The sequence below is a fragment of the Erithacus rubecula genome (genome assembly GCF_903797595.1).
Source record: "Erithacus rubecula genome assembly, chromosome: 26".
NCBI lineage: Eukaryota > Metazoa > Chordata > Aves > Passeriformes > Muscicapidae > Erithacus > Erithacus rubecula.
Window position 1 is genome coordinate 1362507 of NC_136678.1, and position 21771 is coordinate 1384277.

The 21771-nt window shown below is 55.6% G+C and overlaps 1 protein-coding gene across 5 annotated transcripts in view; it reads right to left on the bottom strand.

Annotated features, from left to right (window-relative positions):
• LOC306812470 (receptor-type tyrosine-protein phosphatase V-like) overlaps positions 1 to 21771 on the bottom strand; it is a 36902-nt gene that overhangs the window by 5686 nt on the left and 9445 nt on the right. For 4 of the 5 annotated variants that reach the window (XR_013776857.1, XR_013776858.1, XM_079327092.1 and 1 more), the window contains exons 7-34: positions 21282 to 21542; positions 20574 to 20846; positions 19877 to 20146; positions 19070 to 19339; positions 18656 to 18928; positions 18200 to 18472; positions 17556 to 17825; positions 16947 to 17219; positions 15861 to 16133; positions 15124 to 15396; positions 13825 to 14094; positions 13114 to 13392; positions 12766 to 12900; positions 12416 to 12620; positions 8812 to 8879; positions 8343 to 8469; positions 7988 to 8035; positions 7496 to 7589; positions 6611 to 6701; positions 6080 to 6156; positions 5136 to 5270; positions 4517 to 4639; positions 3463 to 3623; positions 2608 to 2743; positions 2065 to 2144; positions 1302 to 1389; positions 686 to 776; positions 46 to 122 (exon numbers count right to left, since the gene is read on the bottom strand). Coding sequence is in view for 3 of the 5 variants with exons in the window: in XM_079327092.1 (XP_079183218.1) it covers positions 46 to 122; positions 686 to 776; positions 1302 to 1389; positions 2065 to 2144; positions 2608 to 2743; positions 3463 to 3623; positions 4517 to 4639; positions 5136 to 5270; positions 6080 to 6156; positions 6611 to 6701; positions 7496 to 7589; positions 7988 to 8035; positions 8343 to 8469; positions 8812 to 8879; positions 12416 to 12620; positions 12766 to 12900; positions 13114 to 13392; positions 13825 to 14094; positions 15124 to 15396; positions 15861 to 16133; positions 16947 to 17219; positions 17556 to 17825; positions 18200 to 18472; positions 18656 to 18928; positions 19070 to 19339; positions 19877 to 20146; positions 20574 to 20846; positions 21282 to 21542 (4994 nt within the window). In the remaining 2 variants the exon portion in view is untranslated. The remainder of the gene's footprint in view (positions 1 to 45; positions 123 to 685; positions 777 to 1301; positions 1390 to 2064; positions 2145 to 2607; positions 2744 to 3462; positions 3624 to 4516; positions 4640 to 5135; positions 5271 to 6079; positions 6157 to 6610; positions 6702 to 7495; positions 7590 to 7987; positions 8036 to 8342; positions 8470 to 8811; positions 8880 to 12415; positions 12621 to 12765; positions 12901 to 13113; positions 13393 to 13824; positions 14095 to 15123; positions 15397 to 15860; positions 16134 to 16946; positions 17220 to 17555; positions 17826 to 18199; positions 18473 to 18655; positions 18929 to 19069; positions 19340 to 19876; positions 20147 to 20573; positions 20847 to 21281; positions 21543 to 21771) is intronic. The other variant, XM_079327093.1, reaches the window with a different exon arrangement.

The following is a 21771-nucleotide window of genomic DNA, read 5'->3' on the forward strand; positions in this document are numbered from 1 at the left end:
GTCAGGACCCAGGCTCAGGGGGGCACTGGGGGGGGTGACACTCACTGGCACACGCCACACCTGCAGCAGTCCTGAGAAAGGGCCCTGCTCCAGCAGGGAGAACTTCACTCTGGAGCGATCATCTGCAAAGGAAGTGGGAGCTGGAGGGATTCAAGGCAGTCCTGAGCTCCAACAGCCTTTACAGACTGACTGCCACACAAATCCAAGTGCTCATCTCCAGCCTGGAGAAGTTGGCTCCCAAAAGACAGGTCTCTATCCCAAACTGAGTGCAGGTCACTCAGAGTCTGAGCCAATGGAGATCTGCCTCTCTCCAAGGATGGAGAGCCCATGGGTGCTCTGGGCCACTGTTCCAGTGTTTGACATCTTCATGGAAATTCACCACTCCTTCTACTGAGTTGGATTGCCCTCCCAAGTCAGCCCCTTGTCTCTTGTCCCTCCATGGCACACCTCTGAGAAGGCTCCATGTCTTCTCTGTGCCTTCCCAGAGGTAGCTGAAAGCAGCAGTAAGATCTGCCCTTTGCTCCAGGCTGAACAAACCCACCTGTCCCAGTCCCAAACGCCTCAGTGACCTTCTGGGAGAGCCACCAAAATCTCAAAATACTTTCTTATGCTATGGACTACTGTCCTGGTCCAGCCTGGCTCCATGCAGGAGGAGGAAGAGGATGCAGGGTGTCCCAGAACTTACATGGCAGGATGCTGGAGGAGGGCCGTGTCTGCTGGCTGCCTGAAGATGGTGATGCAGAGCTGGCTTCTTCCTTGACAGCTTCCAGCAGGGCCTGCCAGGGTGAGGGAGAGAGAAGGAGGCAGTGAGCAGGAAGGGTCAGGAGCAGGAGGAGCCAGAGCCTCCAGGACACCTGGGCTGGCAGAGGGAGGCCACAGCTGCACATGCAGGAGCCTGAGCAGGAGTGGCACAAGAGCAGCCAGGGCTGTGCCATGCTGCCAGGAGAGGCTCTGATGTGCAGGCAGGGGCCTGGGAAGGCAGGTTGTGCACAGAGCCTGAGCAGTGCAGAATGCATGAGGGAGATCTGTGCCTGAGCATGCAGCACTGTGGGGAGGGGACCCTGCCAGAACACCCAGGGAACTGGACCCACCAGGGAACTGGGCATGGACCCACCAGGGAACTGGGCATGGACTCACCCAGGGAACTGGGCATGGACCCACTCAGGGAACTGGGGCATGGACCCACTCAGGAGGCACTCACAGGGTGTCCTCCAGTCCCAGCAGGTTCAATCACCCCCTAGGTCCCCTCAGCACACACAGCCATGGCAGCACCCCCTGCACCTGCCCAGGACAGCTCTCACCTCATACTCCCTCAGGAAGCCCATGTGGGACTTGGCTGCCTTCTGGGCATAGTGCTGGGCAAAGCTCTTCAGAGGGATGGGGCAGGACCTGGGGAGAGAGCCAGGGCACAGGGTGAGGCTGAGCTCACTCAGAGCACCCAGGCTGTGTCTGCAGAAGTGGACAGGGCTGTGAGCACACCTTCACTCCAAACATGCCAGGGGTGTCCCAGACCCCAGCTCAGCTCTGGCCTGTGACAACCTGCTCTACCCCAGACAGGGGCAGGTCTCAGGGGTGACACAGCCCAGGGCTCAGTCCCAAGAGGCAGCAAGGACAAGGACACCCTGCTCTGCATGAGGGAGGAGACAATCTGGCCACAAAGACAGGTGCATATGTAGCCCCAAGACAATGAGAGAGGTGGTCAAAGCCATGCCCAGCTGAACCCTGCCCCATCCTCTTGGCCTCCACTAGAAGGGACACTCCAATGTCACCCAGCTGCCAGGAGCCCCTCCAGTTTGTACACATCTCTGGGGCTGCCTGTGGGCTGGGAAGACAGAGGCTGAGGGAAATGCCTTCCCCAGCACAGCTCTGCAGATCTCTGGCATTGGTGTACCCAAGAGACTGCACTTTGCTCTGTGCTGGGCTCCCTGTCCTGCCTGGTGCTGACCCCACCAGAGCACCAGATGGGATGGCTGGCTGGGCTTCCCTGGCCTTCTGCCCTGGAGCCAAGGCTTGCCACGAGGGGTTATGGATTGGGCAGAGGGGCAAAGCACAGCAAGGCCTTACCTCTCTGTCCCTGATACATCCAGGAGAGGTTCCTCCAAGATCTTTTCCAGAATGCAGCTGTGCAGGAAGATGTACTGGGACTGGAAGGCAAAGGCAGACAGCAGCACAGACTGTCAGGCTGCAGAGACAGCATGAGAGGGGGGTATGGTCTCTCCCCTGAAGGGCAATGCTGACACCCTGTCCAGCCCCAGGGACTGGGGACAGGAGACAGACCGTGGAGCATCACAGACCAACAACATGGTGTGAGCTAAGAATTGCCTGCAAAGGGCCTGATCCTGTTCCTCAGTGCTCCAGGGTGTTCCTGAGCCTCCTGGAGGTCTCTGAGACTCTGGATGTTGCTGTTGTGGGTCTAGCAGGGCATGAAGCAGCTGAAGACCCCCCCAGCAATTTCCACTCCAGCTGAGCTGCTGCTCCCAGCAGCAGGATGACACAGTGACACCAGTGACACAGGCTGAGCAGCAGCCTGGGGGGGCTGGCCAGCTCACACCATGTGAATTTCACAGCAAGAAGGCAGGGGTGGGGAGGAGGGAGCAGAGGCCTCACCAGGGTCTGAACCATCAGGTATCGGCTGGTGCGCAGGGAGTGCACGGCCCCGAAGACATCCACGGCGCGCTCCTGCCGCACCTGCTGCAGCAGCCGGTCCAGCGCCAGGAAGGTGCCGGTGCGGCCCACGCCAGCGCTGCCACATGGCAGGGAGAGGGTTAAACACGGGGCAGGGCATCACTCACAGCCCCGGGGCTCCCTCCTGACACTGGACACGCTCCCAAAGGCTCCTGGCACTACCCAAGCACACCCAGGCGTGTGTTCCTTATCAAAACCGAGCATTTAACAAGTGGATTTATTTTATGCTGTTTGAATTACTCTAGGCTTCATTGAGTCAGTCTCAAGTAAGACTCTTGGAGAGCTGCTGGATGGAAGTTCTAATGATTGGTTTGATGTGGACCTCAATCGACCATCCTGGGAAACTGATTTTTGCACCAGACCTTGTATTAGACAGGTAAGAGGAATAAATTTCTCAAGAACACTTGATATTTGCATGTCTGAGGGTGGGGTGAATTGTAAGAGGAAGAGAATTAAACATGGCTAACGTTACTAATATTTCATCTAACAATATAAATTACTTGTTTTTGTAACAATAATGTTCTAAGGGTCCACATCCTTTCAGGGGCTTGCTACCCTAGCAGGGTATGGGGCTGAGGAGCCATTCAGACTGTCCTGGGTGGGTGCTGACCATCTCCCCTGGGGCTGGGGGCAGGCTGCCAGCACACCTGTACCCCTCACCAGGTGTGCAGGAGACTCACAGAGCAGTTGTGTCTCCTGGGCACTGCTTTCCCTCTGTCTGTGCAGAGCAGGACCCTCACCCCCTGCTGTCTCCCCCTGCCATGGGACAGAGCTCACCTGCAGTGCACCAGGGTGGGCCCTGCACCCCTGCTGCTGTGGATGTGCTCCTGCACCAGCTCCCTGAAGGCCATGATGGAGGTGCTGGACTCGGGGACGCCGTGGTCGGGCCAGGCTGTGTAGTGCAGGTGGCACACGGCGCGCTCTGCCCGCTGGCCCTCCTGCAGGGGGGGAAGGATGTGCAGCCCCCACTGGCAGCTCACACCCACAGCCCTGCCACCACCACCTGGGGACACCTGGCTCAGCTGCAGGAGCAGCCAGCCTCACTCTGTGTGGGAAGATAGGCTGAAAGGACAGCACAGAAGGCAATCTCTCCTCATGAATTACAGCTGGGTTACTGAGGAGTGGGAGCATCTTGCCTGCCCAATGAGTTTGGTGTGATAAATGAATGGGCTAACTGGCCAACAGCTGTAGTTTGAGTTGGAGCTTGAGACCCAGAGTCTGCTGCAGTTTGGGATGGAGTGTGCTGGCTGTGCTGTGAGGGGGAGACATGCAGTTGTGCCAAGGACAGGTAAGGTGAGGAGATGTTGTGTGAAGGACAGACAGGGTTAGGTGGCCAGGAAAAGGACAAGATGGGGTTGAGCCAGTCATGCAGAGAGGAGAGAAGAGTCAGAGCTGTGTGGAGCTGCCTGTAAGAAAAGCAGTCAGTACTGTGTGAAGCTGCCTATGAGGGAAGGAGTCAGAGTTGTCAGAAAGAAGTCATGAAAAGTTTCTAATAAAGGACTGGTGGTGATGCCAAACATAATAACTGCAACAGGTTTGCACTGCCTGGTGGCTTCTGCTCCTCCATCCTCCCCCACAGCCCCTGCCATGCCAAAGTGCAGGCTGTCCTAGAGCAGGGACATGGAAACCAGAGAACAAGGGTGGAGAGCAGCATGACACATGCTGGACACGCCCGTGCCACCCATCTGAAGGGACAGACTGCTCCTCAGGGCTTGGATCTTCTCTGAGCCCCACAAATGGCAGGGAAAGGTGCCGCCAGCACTGAGGAGAAATGCCAGTGCCTATCCCAAGCCCCTGAGGGGTCCCCACGTCCCCTGGGATCTGAACTCACGTGCCACAGCTTGAACTCCCGGATGGTCCATTCCTCAGAGCTGCTCTGCGTCAGCAGGTGGACCTGCACCTGCCCATAGGACACTGGGGCAGATTCTGAGGGCCAGTAATGATCACAGAGGACCTAGGGCAGGACAGGGTCCCAGTGAGGTCAGTGAGGGACTGGGTGATCTTCTGGCTCCCAGGGGGCACCTAGAGAGCCACAGCTGGGAGGGGAGCCAGGACAGGTCTTGGGGAACAGGCAGGGGTGTTTCCCCTTCCCACTGGGAGCTTTGCACATCCCCTTCATTTGGATCTCAGTCTCCTCCAGAAAGAAAGGACCTGTGTGGGTCTCATCCACCTGGAGACTGGAGGAACAGTCCAGGTGAGGTGGCTCACCCGGAAATGGCAATTTCAGATTCTGCAGAAACATCTGAGGGTGATGGGCATGGTTCTAGCTAAGCTCCTGCTCCACACTAAGGCTGAGCTGCACAGATCAGCCTCTCTTCCCCAAACTGTGTGTCAGGGAAGCTGTGGACTGTGCTCATCCTGGAGCCATATCAGAGCAGGGTTTTGTGGAGGCCACAGACCCAGGCCTGGGCTCAGGTGACACCACCAGGGCTGGGCTGGCACAGACCTACCCTCCCATTCTCCATGCACACTGTCAGCATGATGATGTTGCAGACGTTCTGCTCCCACACCAGCCTCCAGAAGTCCTCTATGGTTTTCTTTAGGGGCCCCTGGGTGGCAATGAACTCTTGCTGGGATGTGTAGCCCTGAGCAAGAGGCAGACAAGAGCAAGATGAGTTAGCAGGCTGCCAAGGCAGGTGGGTCCTGCCCTGGCACCAGTCAGTGCCTGGTCTGGTTTTGTGGTAGAAGGAGAAATTCCTGAGCCCCCATGGGCACAGTTCCCAGGCAGCTGATTTCAGAAGCAGCTGATTTCACAGGAAGCATGAGCTGCCCAGCATACACTTCCTGCATATTTGGAATAAAGTGACCCACACCATTTCCCTCCAAGCAGTTCCTCATTCAGTCTAACCAGAGGAAGACAGATCTAGATCACCCCTGTGCTTCCCCTTCAGTGCTGAGGGCAGGGTGAGCATGCAAGGTCTTGGGGCATTCCTTTGCCCCTGGACACACACATGCCCCACAGATGCACACAACAGCACATGCAGGCAGTGTGCCCTGCCTGTTACCTGGGAACACCTCCCAGAGGGAGGAGGAAGGCACAACTCCAGGGTTGTTCAACTGCAGCTGCACAGACCAGAAGGAAAAAGAGCAGGCAGAGAGACAGGGCAGTAAGCTGGGAGGTGATGGAAGAGGACAGACAGTCCATGAGAAGAAAGCAGAGACTTGCCAGTCCTCCCACACTCACACCTCTGCAGCACAGCACTTGCCACTCACAGGCTGCAGCCACACCCACACACCTCCACCTTCCCCCAGCTGCTGCTGGCCTGTGCCAGCTGTGCCCTCACCAGCATCTCATGCCCACCAGCCCTCACAGAAGGGGACACTCTGCCTCAGGCCAGTTTCTGTGACTGTGCCCTGCCCTGTATCTCAGTGGGGAAGGCAAGCAGGCACTCACAGGCATGAAGTTGGCATTGATGTAGTCTGAGTGTGGATCCTCCCCCAGCTGGCTCAGCTTGACCCGAGAGTGATCATCTGAAAGACACCACACACAGGTGAGCCCCAGGGCAGCCCTTCACCTGCACATGGCACCTGGCTAACAGGCCTCAGCAGCTCCAGCAGGGAGGCTCTGTGCTCTGCCAGGCACCTTCTCCAGGGAAAGGGGAGCACTGCCTGCCAGCTGGGCCAGCAGGGGACTGCAAAACACAACTGGGGCCATGAGGCCCATCAGTGAAGCTCATGGACTCCATGCTGAGCTGGGCTCACCCAGAGCCCACTGCAGGAGCTGGGGAGGATGGTGGCTCAAACATTAAGCCTTGAGTCTCCAGCAGGAAAATGGAAACTGAGGCCCATTTCAAGAGTTCTCCTGCTCCCAGGAAAGGAGCCAGGCACTGACCCTGGCAGCAATGCAAGGTGAGCCTGTCCTTAAGCACTGCCCTGTGAGCTCCCACCATGGATGCTGGGGGAGAAGGGAGGAGACAGCACTTACAGGGCAGCACATGGGGATATCTGTTCTTGGAGACATTTGCTGGGAGCTCAGCCTCCACCTTTGACTGCTCCTTCCCAACTTCCTTCAGCTCCTGCAGGACAGGGGGGAGATAAGCACAAACATTCCTCTGGAGAGCTCCTGGCCAGCTCAGCTCCCTGCTCATGGCCAGTGGCTCTGTCTGGAGGGTAAGGAGGGTTACCCTGACACAGAGAACTGCTCCACTCCTCCCTCACTGTGCCCTCTGAGCCATGGTGGCTTTTCCCACTGCCTTTTCCAACAGCACTGTTCATATTTAAAAGGAAAAGTACTGGGGGGAAAAGCTTTGGAAATCTACAAAGTTCAGAGGATTTTCTGCTGAGCAAACAGAAATATCTGGTGCTACATCTGCTTATGCCCATCCTCACTCAAAAAGCCAGAAAAAGGTGATCTGAGGAGGGTTTGAAATTGCTGATGGGAATTTGAAGATGCTGCAGCAGAACAGGCCAGAGGCTGCAGATGTTGGCAGTGGGACCCAGGGAAGGCAGCCCAAGGTGAAGCTCCTCAAGCTCCTTGACCTTCCCTCTGGCTCTTTTCTGACACTGTCAGGGGGGTTCTCACTGCCACCCCTCCCACCTTCCCCTCCAGTCAGGGCTGGGCATTCTGCTCTGTGCTAGTTCACCTCACATCTGCTTTGAGCAGAACTTGAACAAAACAGGTTTTGAGCAAAGGAACTGCTTATCACTTGGTCCATCCAATCTTTAGCCTCCAAGGCTGCTCCACAGGGTGGCTGGATTGCTAGAGCTGGGTGACCAGCTCTGAGAGGAGCATTCCAGACTGGACACCCAACAGCAGGAGCCACCAAGTGGAGAAACCAAGTGTCATCTCTAGGAGGGGGTCTCATCTCACCTCAAACTCCTGGAAAAAAGCATGGTTAGCATTTGCTGTCTTCATCTCATAGTACTGCTTGAAGTTCTGCAGGGGAACAGGTCTGTGGACGTTTCTGCAGGAAATGAAGCCCAGAGGAAAACTTGCCTTAGTTACTGGGAGCCTGGGCAGGCAGTCAGGTGCCACAGAGACAGCCCAGCTGTGAGACCTGTGGTACTGGAGGCACACAGGGATGGTTTATAGCCCACCTCACTGCCCAGACTAAATCCTGGGAGGGATTTCAGGGTGATGAGAATATTCTCCTGCTGCAGAAACTCACAGAGGAGGTGTAGACAATGCATTGGCTTAGAATGGAGCTGGGCAATAAATAATGAACTTGGAAGACTGATTTACAAAATAACTGAGGAGAGGCGACAGTTGGATTTTTCCTGAGTCAAACCAGAAAAAAGGAAGCAGGTAAAGGAAAGTAGGAGCTGCAGTGGGGCCATACAGAGGACAAACTCCAGCACTCACCTCAAGCTGTAGGTCACCATTTCCTGAGGCAGGCTGCTCTTCTTGGTTCTAGAATCAAAGCACAGGAGCTGTAACTTTTGCCTGCAGTGCAGAGATCAGTGCCATGAGGTACTGTGCACCACTGGCAGGCACACTGCCTTGCACACCTGTAGGGTTTTGTGACTCAACTGCACATGGGCAGCTCCTCTCTCCCCTCTGCCTTTGCTCCTGAGCTTGCCAGGCACAATTCCACAAGCCCATGTGCTGCTTTGTCTAAGGCTCTTTTTACACCCTCTCCCTGCTCTCCCCCAGGCTTGGCACTGAAGGTTGGGTATATCAGCTTGCACTCAACAGGTAACACATGGCTCATGCTCACCTCTTTGCTTTGAGCTGTTTCCAGTAAACCAAAGCAAAAACAGCTGCAAGTGTCAGAAGAAATCCCACAATGATTCCAGCGATTATTGGCATTGAGAGTGGAGCTGTGTCTGCACTGGATCCAGCAGCTGGGATTAAAAGGAGAAAGTATAGAGAGAAGAATCAATAAAATACATTTTTTTATGGTGAGGGTGCCCAGAGCAGCTGTGGCTGTTCCTGGATCCCTGGCAGTGTCCAAGGCCAGGCTGGACAGGGCTTGGAGCAACCTGGGACAGTGGAAGGTGTCCTGCCCATGGCAAGGAGTGGAACTATATGAGCTTTAAGGTCCCTTCCAACCCAAAACATTTTATGATTCTATAACATATGGGTGCATTTCTTATATTTATTCTATTTCCTATAGCCTATGAGCTCCCTCTAGCTGTTGATTAACCTACACAGCCAGGTGAAGAAGATGCTCTTCTCCAGCTTACCTGAGAACATGGTGAATGTCACAGCAGGGGCTACTGGGTCATATTTGGTGAAGGCAGCAATGCTGAACCTAAAGGCAAAGCAGAGTCCTGTGTCAGGGACAGCCTGAGCCAAGCACAGCACCCAGAGCCCAGCACTCAGCAGGCAGGACCCAGGGGAACAGCACCACTGCCTGGAAAAAACTGGTTTTCTATTATGGATTTAGGATATGTGTGGAAATGGTCTTTCCTCCCTTTTCTGCCTCTTGGGCTAGTTTGTTCCACTTGGGAAAGCATGAGAAATTGCTCAGAAAGCACAAATGGAAAGCAGCTCTCCTCCAAAGGGTTATCTGCTGAGAAAGGTAGTGTCTGGTCTCTTACAGGACACAAAAAACTAAACACACATAGCTCATGTCAGCTGGTTAACAGAGTGAGCCCTGTTGACACAGAAACATTCACTGGAAGGGCTGAGCCCTGAGCCAGACCCTTCCTTGCACACACACACACAAGTGGCTGCTGCATCCTCCTCCTGAGATCTGCCCCTCATCCCCCCCTGGCAGCAGGCACACCAATGCCCACAGCTCTCTGCAGAGCTGATTTCCTTCTGAGCAGGTGACTTGGAAGGGCCTTCTTGTGCCCTAAATGCAAGCCAAAGCTTGCATATATGAAGGCAGCACTGGATTTTAGCAGCCAAGAGTTTGTTGACTGTGTGTGGGTCCCCTCTGGCAGCTTCCAGGGCACAGACCTCCTTTGAAAAGTGAGCCTGCAGATGCCATGGCATGAAAGATGAGGGCTTGTGAATAAATAACTCACTGAAAGACAGGAAACAAGAATAGAAATTCTGAGTGGGAATGAGCTGTCAGCTTTTCACCACCCTAATAATCATTAACTCAGCAGCACAGTCTCCTGCAGATATTTAGGTTGGATATTTAGGCTGAGTGTTCCACATACTTGAGAATATTTAGTCTGGATATTTAAGAGATTTAGGTCAGATATTTAGGATATTTAGGTCAGGTGCTGTTTGTACTGAGAACATTAGGTTGTTTGGGGCAGCCAAACTAACAGAAAGCTGTGGTGTGAAAGTCAGAAAGCTGTGGTGTGACAGTACCTTCTGGTCCTGAATAACTGGCCAGTTCAGTACATGTCACTGCCTGATGTCACTGAATCATGGCAGGTGCACTAATGACAGGGCCTGATGGCTCTGAATTAGCTGCTCCCCTGTGGGGAAAACTCCAAGTGGGTGGGGCAGGCACAGAGCCTTGGCTCAGCAGTGGCTGGGGAGGCTGTTCTGGTGGGGTTCTGCTGCTGTTGAAGCCCCTCAAGGCTGCTGACAGACCTTGCTCTGAGGTCTCTGCCCTGCTGTTCTCTCCACCCCACTGACCTCTCTCTATCCCTCCAGAGCTGAGGGGTGAAGTCCTGCCCTGCCACACCTGAGGGTGAGGTGTGAGCAATTCAGAACAGACAGATTTGATGGGTGATCAGCCATTCTCCTGCCAGGCAGGATAACACAGCACACCAGAATTGCTCTGCTCCTGATGACCCCGCTCTGGCTGGAATTTCCAAGGCAATGGCTCCCTGAAAACTCCCTTTTTTTTTTTTTTTTTTTTTTTTTTTTTAAATCCTGGAAGACACAGCCATTTACCACCCCCTGGGTGTTATCACAAATCTGGGCCAGTGTTGCCCTAACCAGCAGCTTAAGAGCCCTAGTTTGGCACAGGTGTGAATATAAAACAACTCAGTAACCATCAGTTAAGCTTTCCATGTCTGCACATAGGAACAGTAGTGAGAATGAAAAAGTATGAGGAAAGGGAAAGATCCAACACCCACTCACCACAAAACTTCTGGCCAGATGTAATTCTCCCTTTATTCCCAGTGGAAACTGAAGCTCTCTCATGCACACACTCTCCCATGGACTTTCATTCTCTTTTCCTAATGTTCTCAATACTTTTATCACCATCAACCATCCTTGCTGCAAGTTTCATTAAAGTGAAATTGGGATAACCTTCCAGACTCTGGGGATCAGAGAAATGCCTGTGGATATGGTCCCCATCTGATGAAACTGTGAGCTGCTAAATTAACAGGACTGACTAAAGATACCATTCTTTGCTAGCAGTGGAAAACCAGTTTTTCCATCAGGAGTTTTTAAGGCACCCTACAAGAAAATATGTCCTTCCATGTTCCTGGATTCTATTTACTGTCAAATAAGACTCTGAACTTACAACTATTGGGATCCATGTGTGTCTCATGGGGAACTTGGACCTTAGCCTGAGTGTTTGCTATTCCCAACCTCTGGGCCCCTCATTGAGCAGGCACTACTCAAACTGTTTCCAAAGCAGTTTCATTTTTGCACCATCTGCACATAGGTCTGAGTCACACACCAAGGTTCTACAAATAATCTGGTTTAGTTCCTATCCTGGAGCTGGACATATGCTCAGCTCCTGAGACAACACACACAGCCCTTGGCAGCCTCAGCTTTCCCTGCCCACTATGCTGCCTGATATTCCCTGTGTGCCATCTCCTGCCTTCCTCAAATGCTGTCTGGTGAAGAACCCTCGGGGTTCTGCTGGGAATTTGGGGTTGTGAGGGTGAGGTGACATCCAGGGAGCTGGTAGCATTCTTGCAGGACCACATACAGTCCTTTTTCTTCTCCAGTCCCTTCCCCTTAGGAGGGTGTCTTGGGTTGCAATACAGGATGTGGCCAGAAATGTGGATTCTGTCCCCATCTGCTGCAGCCAGGTAGGGCAGTGACCCTGATCTCCTGGCACATATTATCTGCTAATGGACCATCTTTAAACCAGCTGGGCAATCATCTTTATCTTTCCCATGACCCACCCTTCATCCAAGAAGTATCACCTGTTAATGGGCCATTGTTAAAAACTGGGTGTGGCAGCGATTCTTATCACTGTGGGAATTACCTCCTGTTAATGGGCCATTGTTACAAACTGGGTGTGGCAGTGATCTTTATCTCCTGGCACATATTCTCTGCTAATGGGCCATCTTTAAATCAGCTGGGGCAATCATCTTTATCTTTCCACAGCCCATCCTCCCTCCAGGAGATATCTCCTGTTCATGGCCATTGAGTCCCAGTGCATGACTGATAAAATTCCATCATCCCACTGGCAGATGCTCCAGCCAGGGGAGGAGCCAAGCCTTTCCCACCTAGATAAAAACTGAGATTTTGGACACCAAGGTACCTTTTTTCCATTGGATTCCAGAAGAAAACTGGACCTTTTTCACACCATCCCTAAGCCTTCAAAAACACCTCCACCCTTCTCCAGGAGCACTGCTCCAGCTGAACCACATCTGCCACTGCAGGAGGATGCAGCCACCATTGAATGGGACTGCTGCCACCACCCTGACTGACTGACTGATGGGTGTCAGCTTGGATTCTGACTCTGGCAGTGTTTTGGGATTGTTCTTTGTAATACTGTATTTCTATTTTAATTTTCCTAGTAAAGAACTGTTATTCCTAATTCCCATATCTTTGCCTAAAGACCCTTAATTTCAAAATTATAGTAATCATTTAGAAGAAAGGGGTTTACATTCTCCATTCCAAGGAAAAGCTTCTGCCTTTATTGGCAAACACCTGTCTTTCAAATCAAGACAGAGGGACACCAACATCTCTCACCTGTACTGTTCATTGGCTTTCAGCTTCCCATTGCAGGTGGCCCTGGACTGGCCACACTCCTCTGTTCCCACTGGCACCCGCCAGGTTTCTGGGGAGCTCCTCTGATGGAAGGGGTTGGGTATGAGCACTGCCAGGTACGAGTCCTCTGTCCCATAGTAGTGGTCATACCATGTGCTGGACATGATCTCCTGGGTGGGCCTCAGCACTGCAGGGGATGTGCAAGGTGACAGTAATAGTCCCAAAGTGACAGTAATAGTCCCCAGGTGACAGTACTAGTCCCAAGCTGACACCAAGGGGCCCTGCTGCCCTCCAGGGAGCCAGCCCAGCCTGGGACATGCAGGGACACTTACGTGACTCGTTAGTGGTGGCAATGACGCCGTAGTACTCGATCTGGCCGTTCTCCTCACTGAACAGCTCTGGTGAAATGATCACTGTGGAACTGGCCTCCACTGGGAACACGTCTGCACGCAGGGGAGGGGGCAGGGCTGCAAGAGGAACCAGCAAGCACAGCCTTAGTGTGTCCCTGCTCCCAAACCCCCTTTGCTCAGCCTGGTCCCAGCAGCAGCTCCAGAGCCCTGAGCCACTGAGGGCAGGGGAGCCACATGGGGCTCACAGGCACTCAGAGCCCCCAGCTCCAGCCAGCAGCACTGGGTGTTTTCTCTGGGCTCTGTGGCAGGGCTGTGGGAAGGAGGACTCACGCTCCACTGCTGTGCTGCAGAGCACAGTCACAGCTTGGCTCCTCAGTGTGTTCATGCCCACAGTGCTCACAACAATCTGGTAGGAAGAGTTTGGCTCCAGCCCCTCCAGACTGGCCTCGCTTGAAGGGATGCTCATGGTGTGCCTGGAGGTGGGGGGTCCTTCAGAAAGTCTCTTTGTCACCACCTCATAAGCCTCCACATCTCCAGGAGGGCTTGTCCAGTTCAAGTAAAGGCTCCTTGACTCTGGTAGGCACTGCACATCCTTCACTGGATTTGGCTCTGGAAAGGAGATGGGGCAGGCTCTGGAGTCACTGGATCAGAGAAATCCCAACCTCTGCCCTGCCAGCACCTGCCCCCAAGGCCAGGGAGATGAGTAGAGAGGGACACCTGTAACCTGGGAGCCTGCTGTGCCATGGGCCACAGGCCAGTGTGAATGGGCAGGGCTTGAGCTCAGGTCTTACCGAAGACCTCGACTAGTGGAGACCTGCAAAGTCTGCTCTGCTTCATAGGGAGTCAGGAGATCTCTGTGGTGGGCCTAGCTTAGAGAGCCAATGGCTACCAGAGGGTCACCTTGCTGGTTTTCCCTATCTCCCACCCCAAGACTTCCCATGCCTCTGTGACACCCAAGGGTCACTCCAGACTTGAGGCCACCCAGGTGTTTGTCCCCACTCCAGCCTGCCCCGCTCCCTCCCCACAGCAGTGTGTACCCACCCATGGGCACTGCCAAGGGCTTGGTGCTGCTCCAGTAGGGCCCAGCCACGCAGCTCAAGGACACAGAGTAGTTCCTGCCTGGGATCAGCCCCTGCAGGAGGTGCTGGAGCTGCCCCCTGCCCAGGGAGAGGCGCCAGGGCACCGAGCTGTTCCGGGGGTCCCGCAGCCACAGCTGGCAGTCCTCCTGCTGGCCAGACACGCTGCCCCAGGAGATCAGCACTGTGCTGTTCCCCTCAGCCACCACTGAGACATTCTGGGGAACTGAGGGGGCTGCAACAAAAACCACACCAGGGAGAGTTACTGGTATGCATTTGCTCTCTTCTGCTCTACAGCCACAAGAAGGAGAGGGGTGGCGCAAGGAGACTCCACATGTTCAGTGGTAACATTCCTGCAGCTGCTGTTTGCCAGAAATGACCTTTAAATGGCAGCTGAAGGATATACAGAGTGAGGAGCTGGATTCTTCTTCCTGCTAATTAGCAACTTTCATTAGAGACCTGCCCGAAGGGCTCTGCATATGACTCCCTGCACCCTGCCAGGGGATGGCTGAGCGTGGGAGCAGGGACTGTTGGATTCCCCAAGCAAAGTGCAGGGACTGTGGGGACAACCACATGAAAAGGCTTATTGTGCTTATCTGCATTTCCACATTCCATAAAAAGAAAAAAAAAGCCCATCCTCCCCTTATACCCCATGCCAGCAATTCTCTGAGTGCCTGGAGAAAAGGCAGTAGGAATGGTGGGATGTCCCCCCAGGCTGTGGGTGTCATCTACCAGAGCAGCACTACTGCCATGGGATCCTGTGCTCTTGTTCAGCCACCCATGAAGGAGCCAGACTCCAACCAGTGGGGGCATGGGCCTCCTGAAACAGCACTTGCAGCTGCCAGGCCCTCCCACAGCCAGCAGGACTGCCCTGCCTGACTCTCCCATCCACCAGGGCTTGCCCAGCCCATGATCCAATTGCTGCACTGGTACATCCCATCCCATCCCATCCCATCCCATCCCATCCCATCCCATCCCATCCCATCCCATCCCATCCCATCCCATCCCATCCCATCCCATCCCATCCCATCCCAGGAAATATTCAAGGTCAGGTTAGACAAGGCTCTGAGCAATATGATCTAGTTGAAGATGTCCTTGCCACTAGCAGGGGGGTTGGACTAGATGGCCTTAAAAGGTCCCTTCCAACCCAATTCTCTGATCCCACAGCTCCCATGCAGCAGTGCTGGCTGAGTCTCTGCCCCTTCCCACCCAGATGGGAATGCTGAGCCTCACCCAAGGTGCAGTTTCCAGCTCTGACACTTACTTGTCCAGTCACTGATGTTCCCTGCAGAGGCTGCATAGGGCCCTGCCACAGACACCACTTCCAGCAGGTATTTGTGTCCTGGAGCCAGGCCAGAAAAGGTGAATTTGCTGGTGCCTTTCCCAACAGAGACATTGGCTGCCACAGTGCCTGACCCCGAGTGATACAGAAGGAGCCTGTAGCTGTCATGTCCTTGGGGTTCAGCTCTCCAGGATGCACTCAGTCTGTTGGGGTACCCCTGGTTTGTCATGTACACATTACGGGGTGCCAAGGGGTCTGCAAGACAGCACAGGAGCCACATCAGCCAAGGGCACTGCCTGGGTGTCTTGGCAGTGCCATCAGAAGGGATGCACCACACTGGACAGTGCACTTAGCCCCGACTGTGTGGCTTCACCCACCAGCCCAGAGGCAGCTCAAAGCTCCTGCAAACTTCTCTGCATTGTCCCAGCAGGGACAGCCCTGTCCCCGATGGAGAGAGACATCTGGGGAGGGGTGAGGAGGGGACACACAGCCAGCTGGAGAACAGGGGAAGGTGAACACCCTCCTGCTGCTCTCTCCTCCATGGCTCTGGGGCTCCAGCTGCCCTTACCCAGGCTGGTGGAGCTGCTGATGAGTGAGCAGAGCTCTGCTCAGAGTCATGGCAGGCCTTGGGCTCTGCTAGGAAGGTCAGTAGGGCCATGCTCTTGGCCAAGAGCTTTTGTGACTGCCCAGCAAGGCACATCCCCTCAGAAAATACTCACACGTCCAGTTGCTGACGTTCCCTGCAGGTGCCCTGAAGGACCCAGCCACAGATGCCACCTCCAGCAGGTATTTGCGTCCTGGGGCCAGTCCCAGGAAGGTGAAGTTGTGGCTGTCTGTCCCCAGTGAGGCTGCAGCTGCCACAGTGCCCAGGGCTGCCTGGTACAGGGTCAGTGTGTATCCAGCCCTGGCCCCGGCCGGGGCCCCCCAGGCCGCGCTCAGCCTGTCGGGGTGTCCCGTGCTCAGCAGGTGCACAGAGCTGGGGGGCAGCGGGCCTGGGGAGCAAACACAGCTCGTGTGAGGGACAGGACAGGGAGCAGGGGCAAGCACACACCCCACAGTGTCACCGTGCAGCAGGACAGCTGCTCCCTGAGGGAGGATCCCCCCTGGCAATGCATCCTCATCCTCACTTTTCTCTTTTCCACTCCTATCTTATCTCACCTTTAATGATGCTCACCCTTACTGGTCTCTCACATGCCAAGCCCTCCTCACAGTCATTCCCACAGCCCAGTGGGAACACCTTCACCCCTGCCATGGGCAGAGGTGTGCTCCCAATCCCAGTACTGGCACAGCCCCTACTCTCTGACCAGCCCTAGAATCTCTCTGGGTGGGGTGAAGTGCTGGACTAGTCCATCTCCAGATCAAAGACCTGTTCTCCTGGGAGGACTGTGGAGTGGTTTATTGTACTACACTGATTAATTTAATGAACTTTTATGGTAAGGTGGTTTCTACCTGTGGGAAGAGACTCAGTGAGCCTCCTGTGCATAGGTACAGTACAGGTTGCCTGTACACTTCTGTGCTCCTGAACACAGGGAGGTGGGTCAGTACAGGCAGGGAGTGTCCCAGCACAGGCTCATCTGGGCAGCCCTGTTTCATCAGCATGTCCCTGTGCAAGCCTATGGCTGAACATGGCAGTGCCATGCAGCCAGAAGTGCCCCTGCACTAACTGCTGTGTGTCACACACCTGGGCAGAGGTGTGTGCACATCTCCAAAGCCACCAGGTACCCTGTGAACATCCCAACTCTCCTCAGGACAGCTCGGTGGTGTGACATTTCCCACCCCTCTGCAGAGGACACTGCTTCACTCACATGTCCAGCCACTGATTTTGGGTGCTGCTGCCTGGTACTGTCCAGCTGTGGCAGTGGCTTCCAGGGAGTACTCGTGTCCTGGGGCCAGTCCCATGAAGGTGAAGTTGTGGCTGTCTCTCCCCAGCGAGGCTGTAGCTGCCACAGTGCCCAGAGGTGCCTGGTACAGGGTCAGTGTGTATCCATCTCTGTCCCCAGCTGGGGCTCCCCAGGCCACACTCAGCCTGTCGGGGTGTCCTGTACCCAGCCAGTGCAGGGAGCTGGGGGGCAGTGGGCCTGGGGAGGAAACACAGGTCACTGCCAGGAGCCACATCTGGGCTCAGCTCCATGTCTGTGCCAGCCTGTGCTGCAGGAGCTGGGGCAGCAGCAGGGTCCCACAGCCTGGCTGTGACTCTGCTGCCTCCCTGGCTGCTGTCAGACTGGAGATTGCTCTGGATGGCTACCAGGATCAGGCACAGACCCCTCATGCTGCATCCAGCAGAGAACAGGCACTGGGTACCAGCATGGGTGGCAGAGGTAAGCAGGACAGCTGCACCAGTATGGTCCCTGACTGAACTGGGAAGGGCAGGTCTGGTGAAGAACACCTGGCTGCAAGGAGAGCATCACACTCACGTGTGCAGTGGGAGAAGTTGGAGGTGCTGGCGTGGAAGGGCCCAGCTGTGGCACTCAGTGCCAGGCTGTAGCAGGTGCCAGGGCTCAGGCCCCTCAGGATGTGGCTCCTGGCAGCAGCACCCAGCGCCGTGTGCCCGGCGGGAGCGCCGGACGCTGCAGCACGGACATGCAGCACGAAGCCTTCTGCCCCTCCAGCCACCACTGCCCAGGACACCACCAGTGCTGAGCCTGAGGGGCTGCCCAGGGTCAGGTTGGCAGGGGCCAAGGGATCTGCAAAGCAACAGGGAGACAGTTAGCCCTCCTGGTGAGTGCTGGGAGCTGCTGCTGTGCCTAGGGCTCCTCCAGATGGGCAGGCTGGACCAGAGATCCTCTAGAGAGAAGCACAAAGGGCCAGGCAGGGCACATGACTTTGAGGGTGTCATGCCTGGGGTCTGCAGCTGGATGTGGCAGGAGAGATAACCAGAGCCTCTGGGGTGGATAGGGGAACTGGCTCTGTGTCAAGGATGGAGTGAAGGCAGTGAGCAGAAAGATGGGATCATCACACAGAAGCTGTGGGCATGGCTTGGGCTGGGTAAGGTGGTAGGTGGAGCTCAGGTGGAGGCTTACAGTGGGGCTCTGTGCCCAACCCAACCCATCAGACTCACATGTCCATTGGGTGATGTTGATGGAAGAGGCTTCTAACGAGCCCTTCACAGCAGTGACCTGCACAGCAAACTTGCTGCCTGCTTCCAGGTGAGTCCAGGTGACGTTCAGGGCATCAGGACTCAAGGTCTGGACCTGAATCCTGCTCTGGGTGTTGAGGCTATACAGAGTTACATGGTAGTGGTCCCTCTTGCCAGGGGGCTCATTCCAGGATGTGTAAAGCTCTGAGGAGCTGCCTGGGTTGATGAGGCTCACGTTTGTTGGTGCAGCAGGAACTGTGAGAAAAAAGACACATGAGGCAGAGAAGAAAAGATCCACTTCTGAACATGCAGTCATCTTCATTTAAGGAGGCTGTGAGAGGCAGGATGTGACCACAGGCCAGCTTCACCAGGAACCAGGTCCTCCCCTCCCCAGGTGCCAACACTGATCCATCCCCCAAGGGTGTCCCAGATTCTGACCTGTGCAGCCGGTGATGTTCTCAGGGAGGGAGCGGTAGGGTCCAGCCACTGCCCAGATCCTGACAAGGTAGCACGTTCCTGCTTCCAGCTGTGGCACAGTGACATTGGTGCTGTCCTTCCCTGCTTGCAGGTTCCTTGGTGGTGCAGCAGAGCCCTCCTGGAGCAGGCTGAGCAGGTATCCATCCCTGTGCCCAGGGGCAGGGTCCCAGCGCACAGCCAGAGCCCGGGCCATGCTGACGGGGCTGGCAGACAGGGAGCGAGGAGGCAGCGGGACTGCAGGAGAGAAACAGCGTCACTGGGGACAAAGCTGGGCTGCTCAGAGTGCCCCTAGTGTGGGAATGGAGCTGGGGCTGGAGCACTGAGGGCATCCACATAGGGTGTAAGGCAGGTGGGAGCGGGGCAGCTGCGCCCTACCGGTGTAGCCGATGGCGGTCTGGGAGGAGATGCGATGAGGCCCAGCCTGGGAGATGATCTCCACACGGTACCGGGAGCCTGGCACCAGCCCCTGCAGCTCCAGCTGGGACACTCCACGGGGGACAGACACATTCCTGATGATGGACAGGGACTCGGCCACTGACAGCTGCACCAAGTGATCTCTGCCACCTCCGGACTCCACCCAGCTCACGTGCAGCTCCTGGGGTTTCTGGCCAGGCTGTACACTCACGTTAGCCAGGGACAGTGGATCTGGAGGAAAGGAGAGCATGAAGACCCAGGAGGTGGTGGAGGGGCTGCCTGGAGAAGCCAGAGCACAGCCTGCACCTCTGCAGAGGGCTAAGAGAAGTGGGGGCACCTGACCACCAGATCTCCTGTCCTCCTGGGGGACATGCAAGGTGCCTGTGCATGTCCCCAGGGTGCTGCTAGCAGGCAGGTGCTGAGAGCACTCAGCTCCCAGTGGGCTGCTCTGCTCCACAGACAGGGAGCAGCAAACCCATACAGGTCTCTGTGCTTCCTCTGTCACATCCCTCTCCCACCAGTCCCTGGCTGGCCTTGAGATCACCAAGGTTCAACTTGACTGGGGAAAATCTAAGCTGGGCAAAAGGGTCTTTTGGGGCCGAGCACACAGCACCTAACCTATGATATATGCTCTATTTTCCAGGATAGGGAGTATGCAGTATCACCAGAGCCCTCCCTCCACCCAGACAAGTTTGTGTCACTGCTAGTCCTCCAGGCAGTGCCAGGATGTCCCATCCCTGCAAAAGACTGGGAATACTTCTGACTCACATGTCCACTCAGTGGCAAAGTGTGATGAGGATCTGTATGGGCCAGCGAGGACAGTCACCTTCAGGAAGTACTGAGTGCCAGGGGACAGCCCCAGGAATGTGAAGTTGTGGGTGTTTGGCCCCACTGAGATGTTCCTCTGTGCTGCATGGCTCTTGCTGTAGAGCTGGAGGTGGAACTGGTCCACATCTCCAGCAGCCTTGTCCCAGAAGGCCGAGAGCCCCATGGGGCGCCGCGTGTTGGTCAGAGTCACACTGGCTGGAGCCAGGGGGTCTGAGAGAGGAGAGCAGAGACAGCCAGGCAGTGAGAGCAGGCAGGGTGTGGGCTGGGGGCTGCACACACATGTCCTGGGCACCCTCCACTGTCAGTGCCTGCTGGGGTTAGGTCAGGAGTCAGCACACCAAACCCAGAGCAGCCAGAGCACCTGCTCCACAGCAGACACAGGAGCAGGTCCCCACCTTCCCCAGGTGACATTTGGAAATGTTTTCTGTTCAGTGATGGGTTCCTCCTGCACTGCCCCCCCTTTTACTTCCAACATGGCTGAATGTGGCTCCAGCTGACTGCCCATTCTGCCTGTCTGTGCACCCCTGTCTCTGATTCCCCACCTCCCCTCACAGAGGCCACTCTTATGCTCTGAGGGCTCTGCTGGGCAGGTGGTGGCTGTGACCCACAGCAGGAGGGGTGGGATGGTCACACTCACACGTCCAGTCGGTGGCTGATTGCACAGGGGAGCTGTAAGGCCCAGCCACAGCAGCCATCTCCAGTGTGTACTGTCGCCCAGGGACCAGGTTCTCCAAGGTGACATTTGTCCAGTCACTGCCCACGGTCACATTCCTGACCTGCTCCTGTGATTTGGTTTCTCGGAGGGTCCCAGTGTAGCCAGTGCTGCCAGAGGAAGCTGCTCTCCAAGAGGCTTGCAGAGAGGTGCTGTGGCCCCCATTGCTGAGGGTCAGCTGCTCTGGGGGCAAAGGGTCTAGAAAAGGAAAGGTCTAGAATCACCTGGCAGAAGTGCAACTCCAAGGAGTCCCTTCCCTGGGAAAACCTGCATCCAGGTGCCTTGACCTCTGTCAGCCCTGCTGACACCCACACACCAGTCCAGCAGGGACTGGGCCAGCACAGCTCAAACTGGCACAGAGAAAAAATTGTTCTGGTGCTGGAAGAGGTGGTGGAGGTGCTGACTCAAGGCAGTGGCAGCCTGGCAGTGCCACAGGAGGAGAAGGGCACTGGGCTCAGCTGGTGACTGGGAAACAGAACAGGGTCAGACACATCCAGCAGCACCTCTGCCTCCTGCTGACCCTTTTGCCCAGCTATTGGATGAAGCTGCAGAAGATGTGTGCTGTCAGTGCCCTGAGGTATGGCATCAGGGGGAAGGGCAGATCCAGTGGGAACCCGGGGCTGTGGCACTCACATGTCCAGTTGGAGACGCGCCGGGGTGAGGATGTGTAGGGACCAGCCACGGTGCTGACCTCAAAGGTGTAGAGGGTCCCAGGGTGGAGACCCTTGTAGGTGAAGCTTGTGACACCCCTGAGCACGGAGCTGTTCCTCACAGGGTGCTCTGCAAGGCTGAGGAGCAGCAGATAGCCCTCCCCTGTTGCCTCCTCCCAGCTGGCCAGCAGGCTGTGGGGGCTACCCTGGCTGGACAGGCTCACACCAGATGGTGCTCGTGGTTCTGCAAGGGACAAGGACAGCACAAAACAGGGCAGTGCATCAGGCAGGAAGATTGCTTTCATGAGGTATTTTCTGCTTTTCAAATTGTTCTAGGTGACCCTAGACTAGATGATCTCCAGAGGTCCCTTCCAACACTAACAGTTCTGTGCTTCTGTGACACTGTTGTCTCCATCCACATGGGGCAGAAGGGGCTGCAGGGAGAGCTCTTAGTGCCCCCAGCACCATGGGTT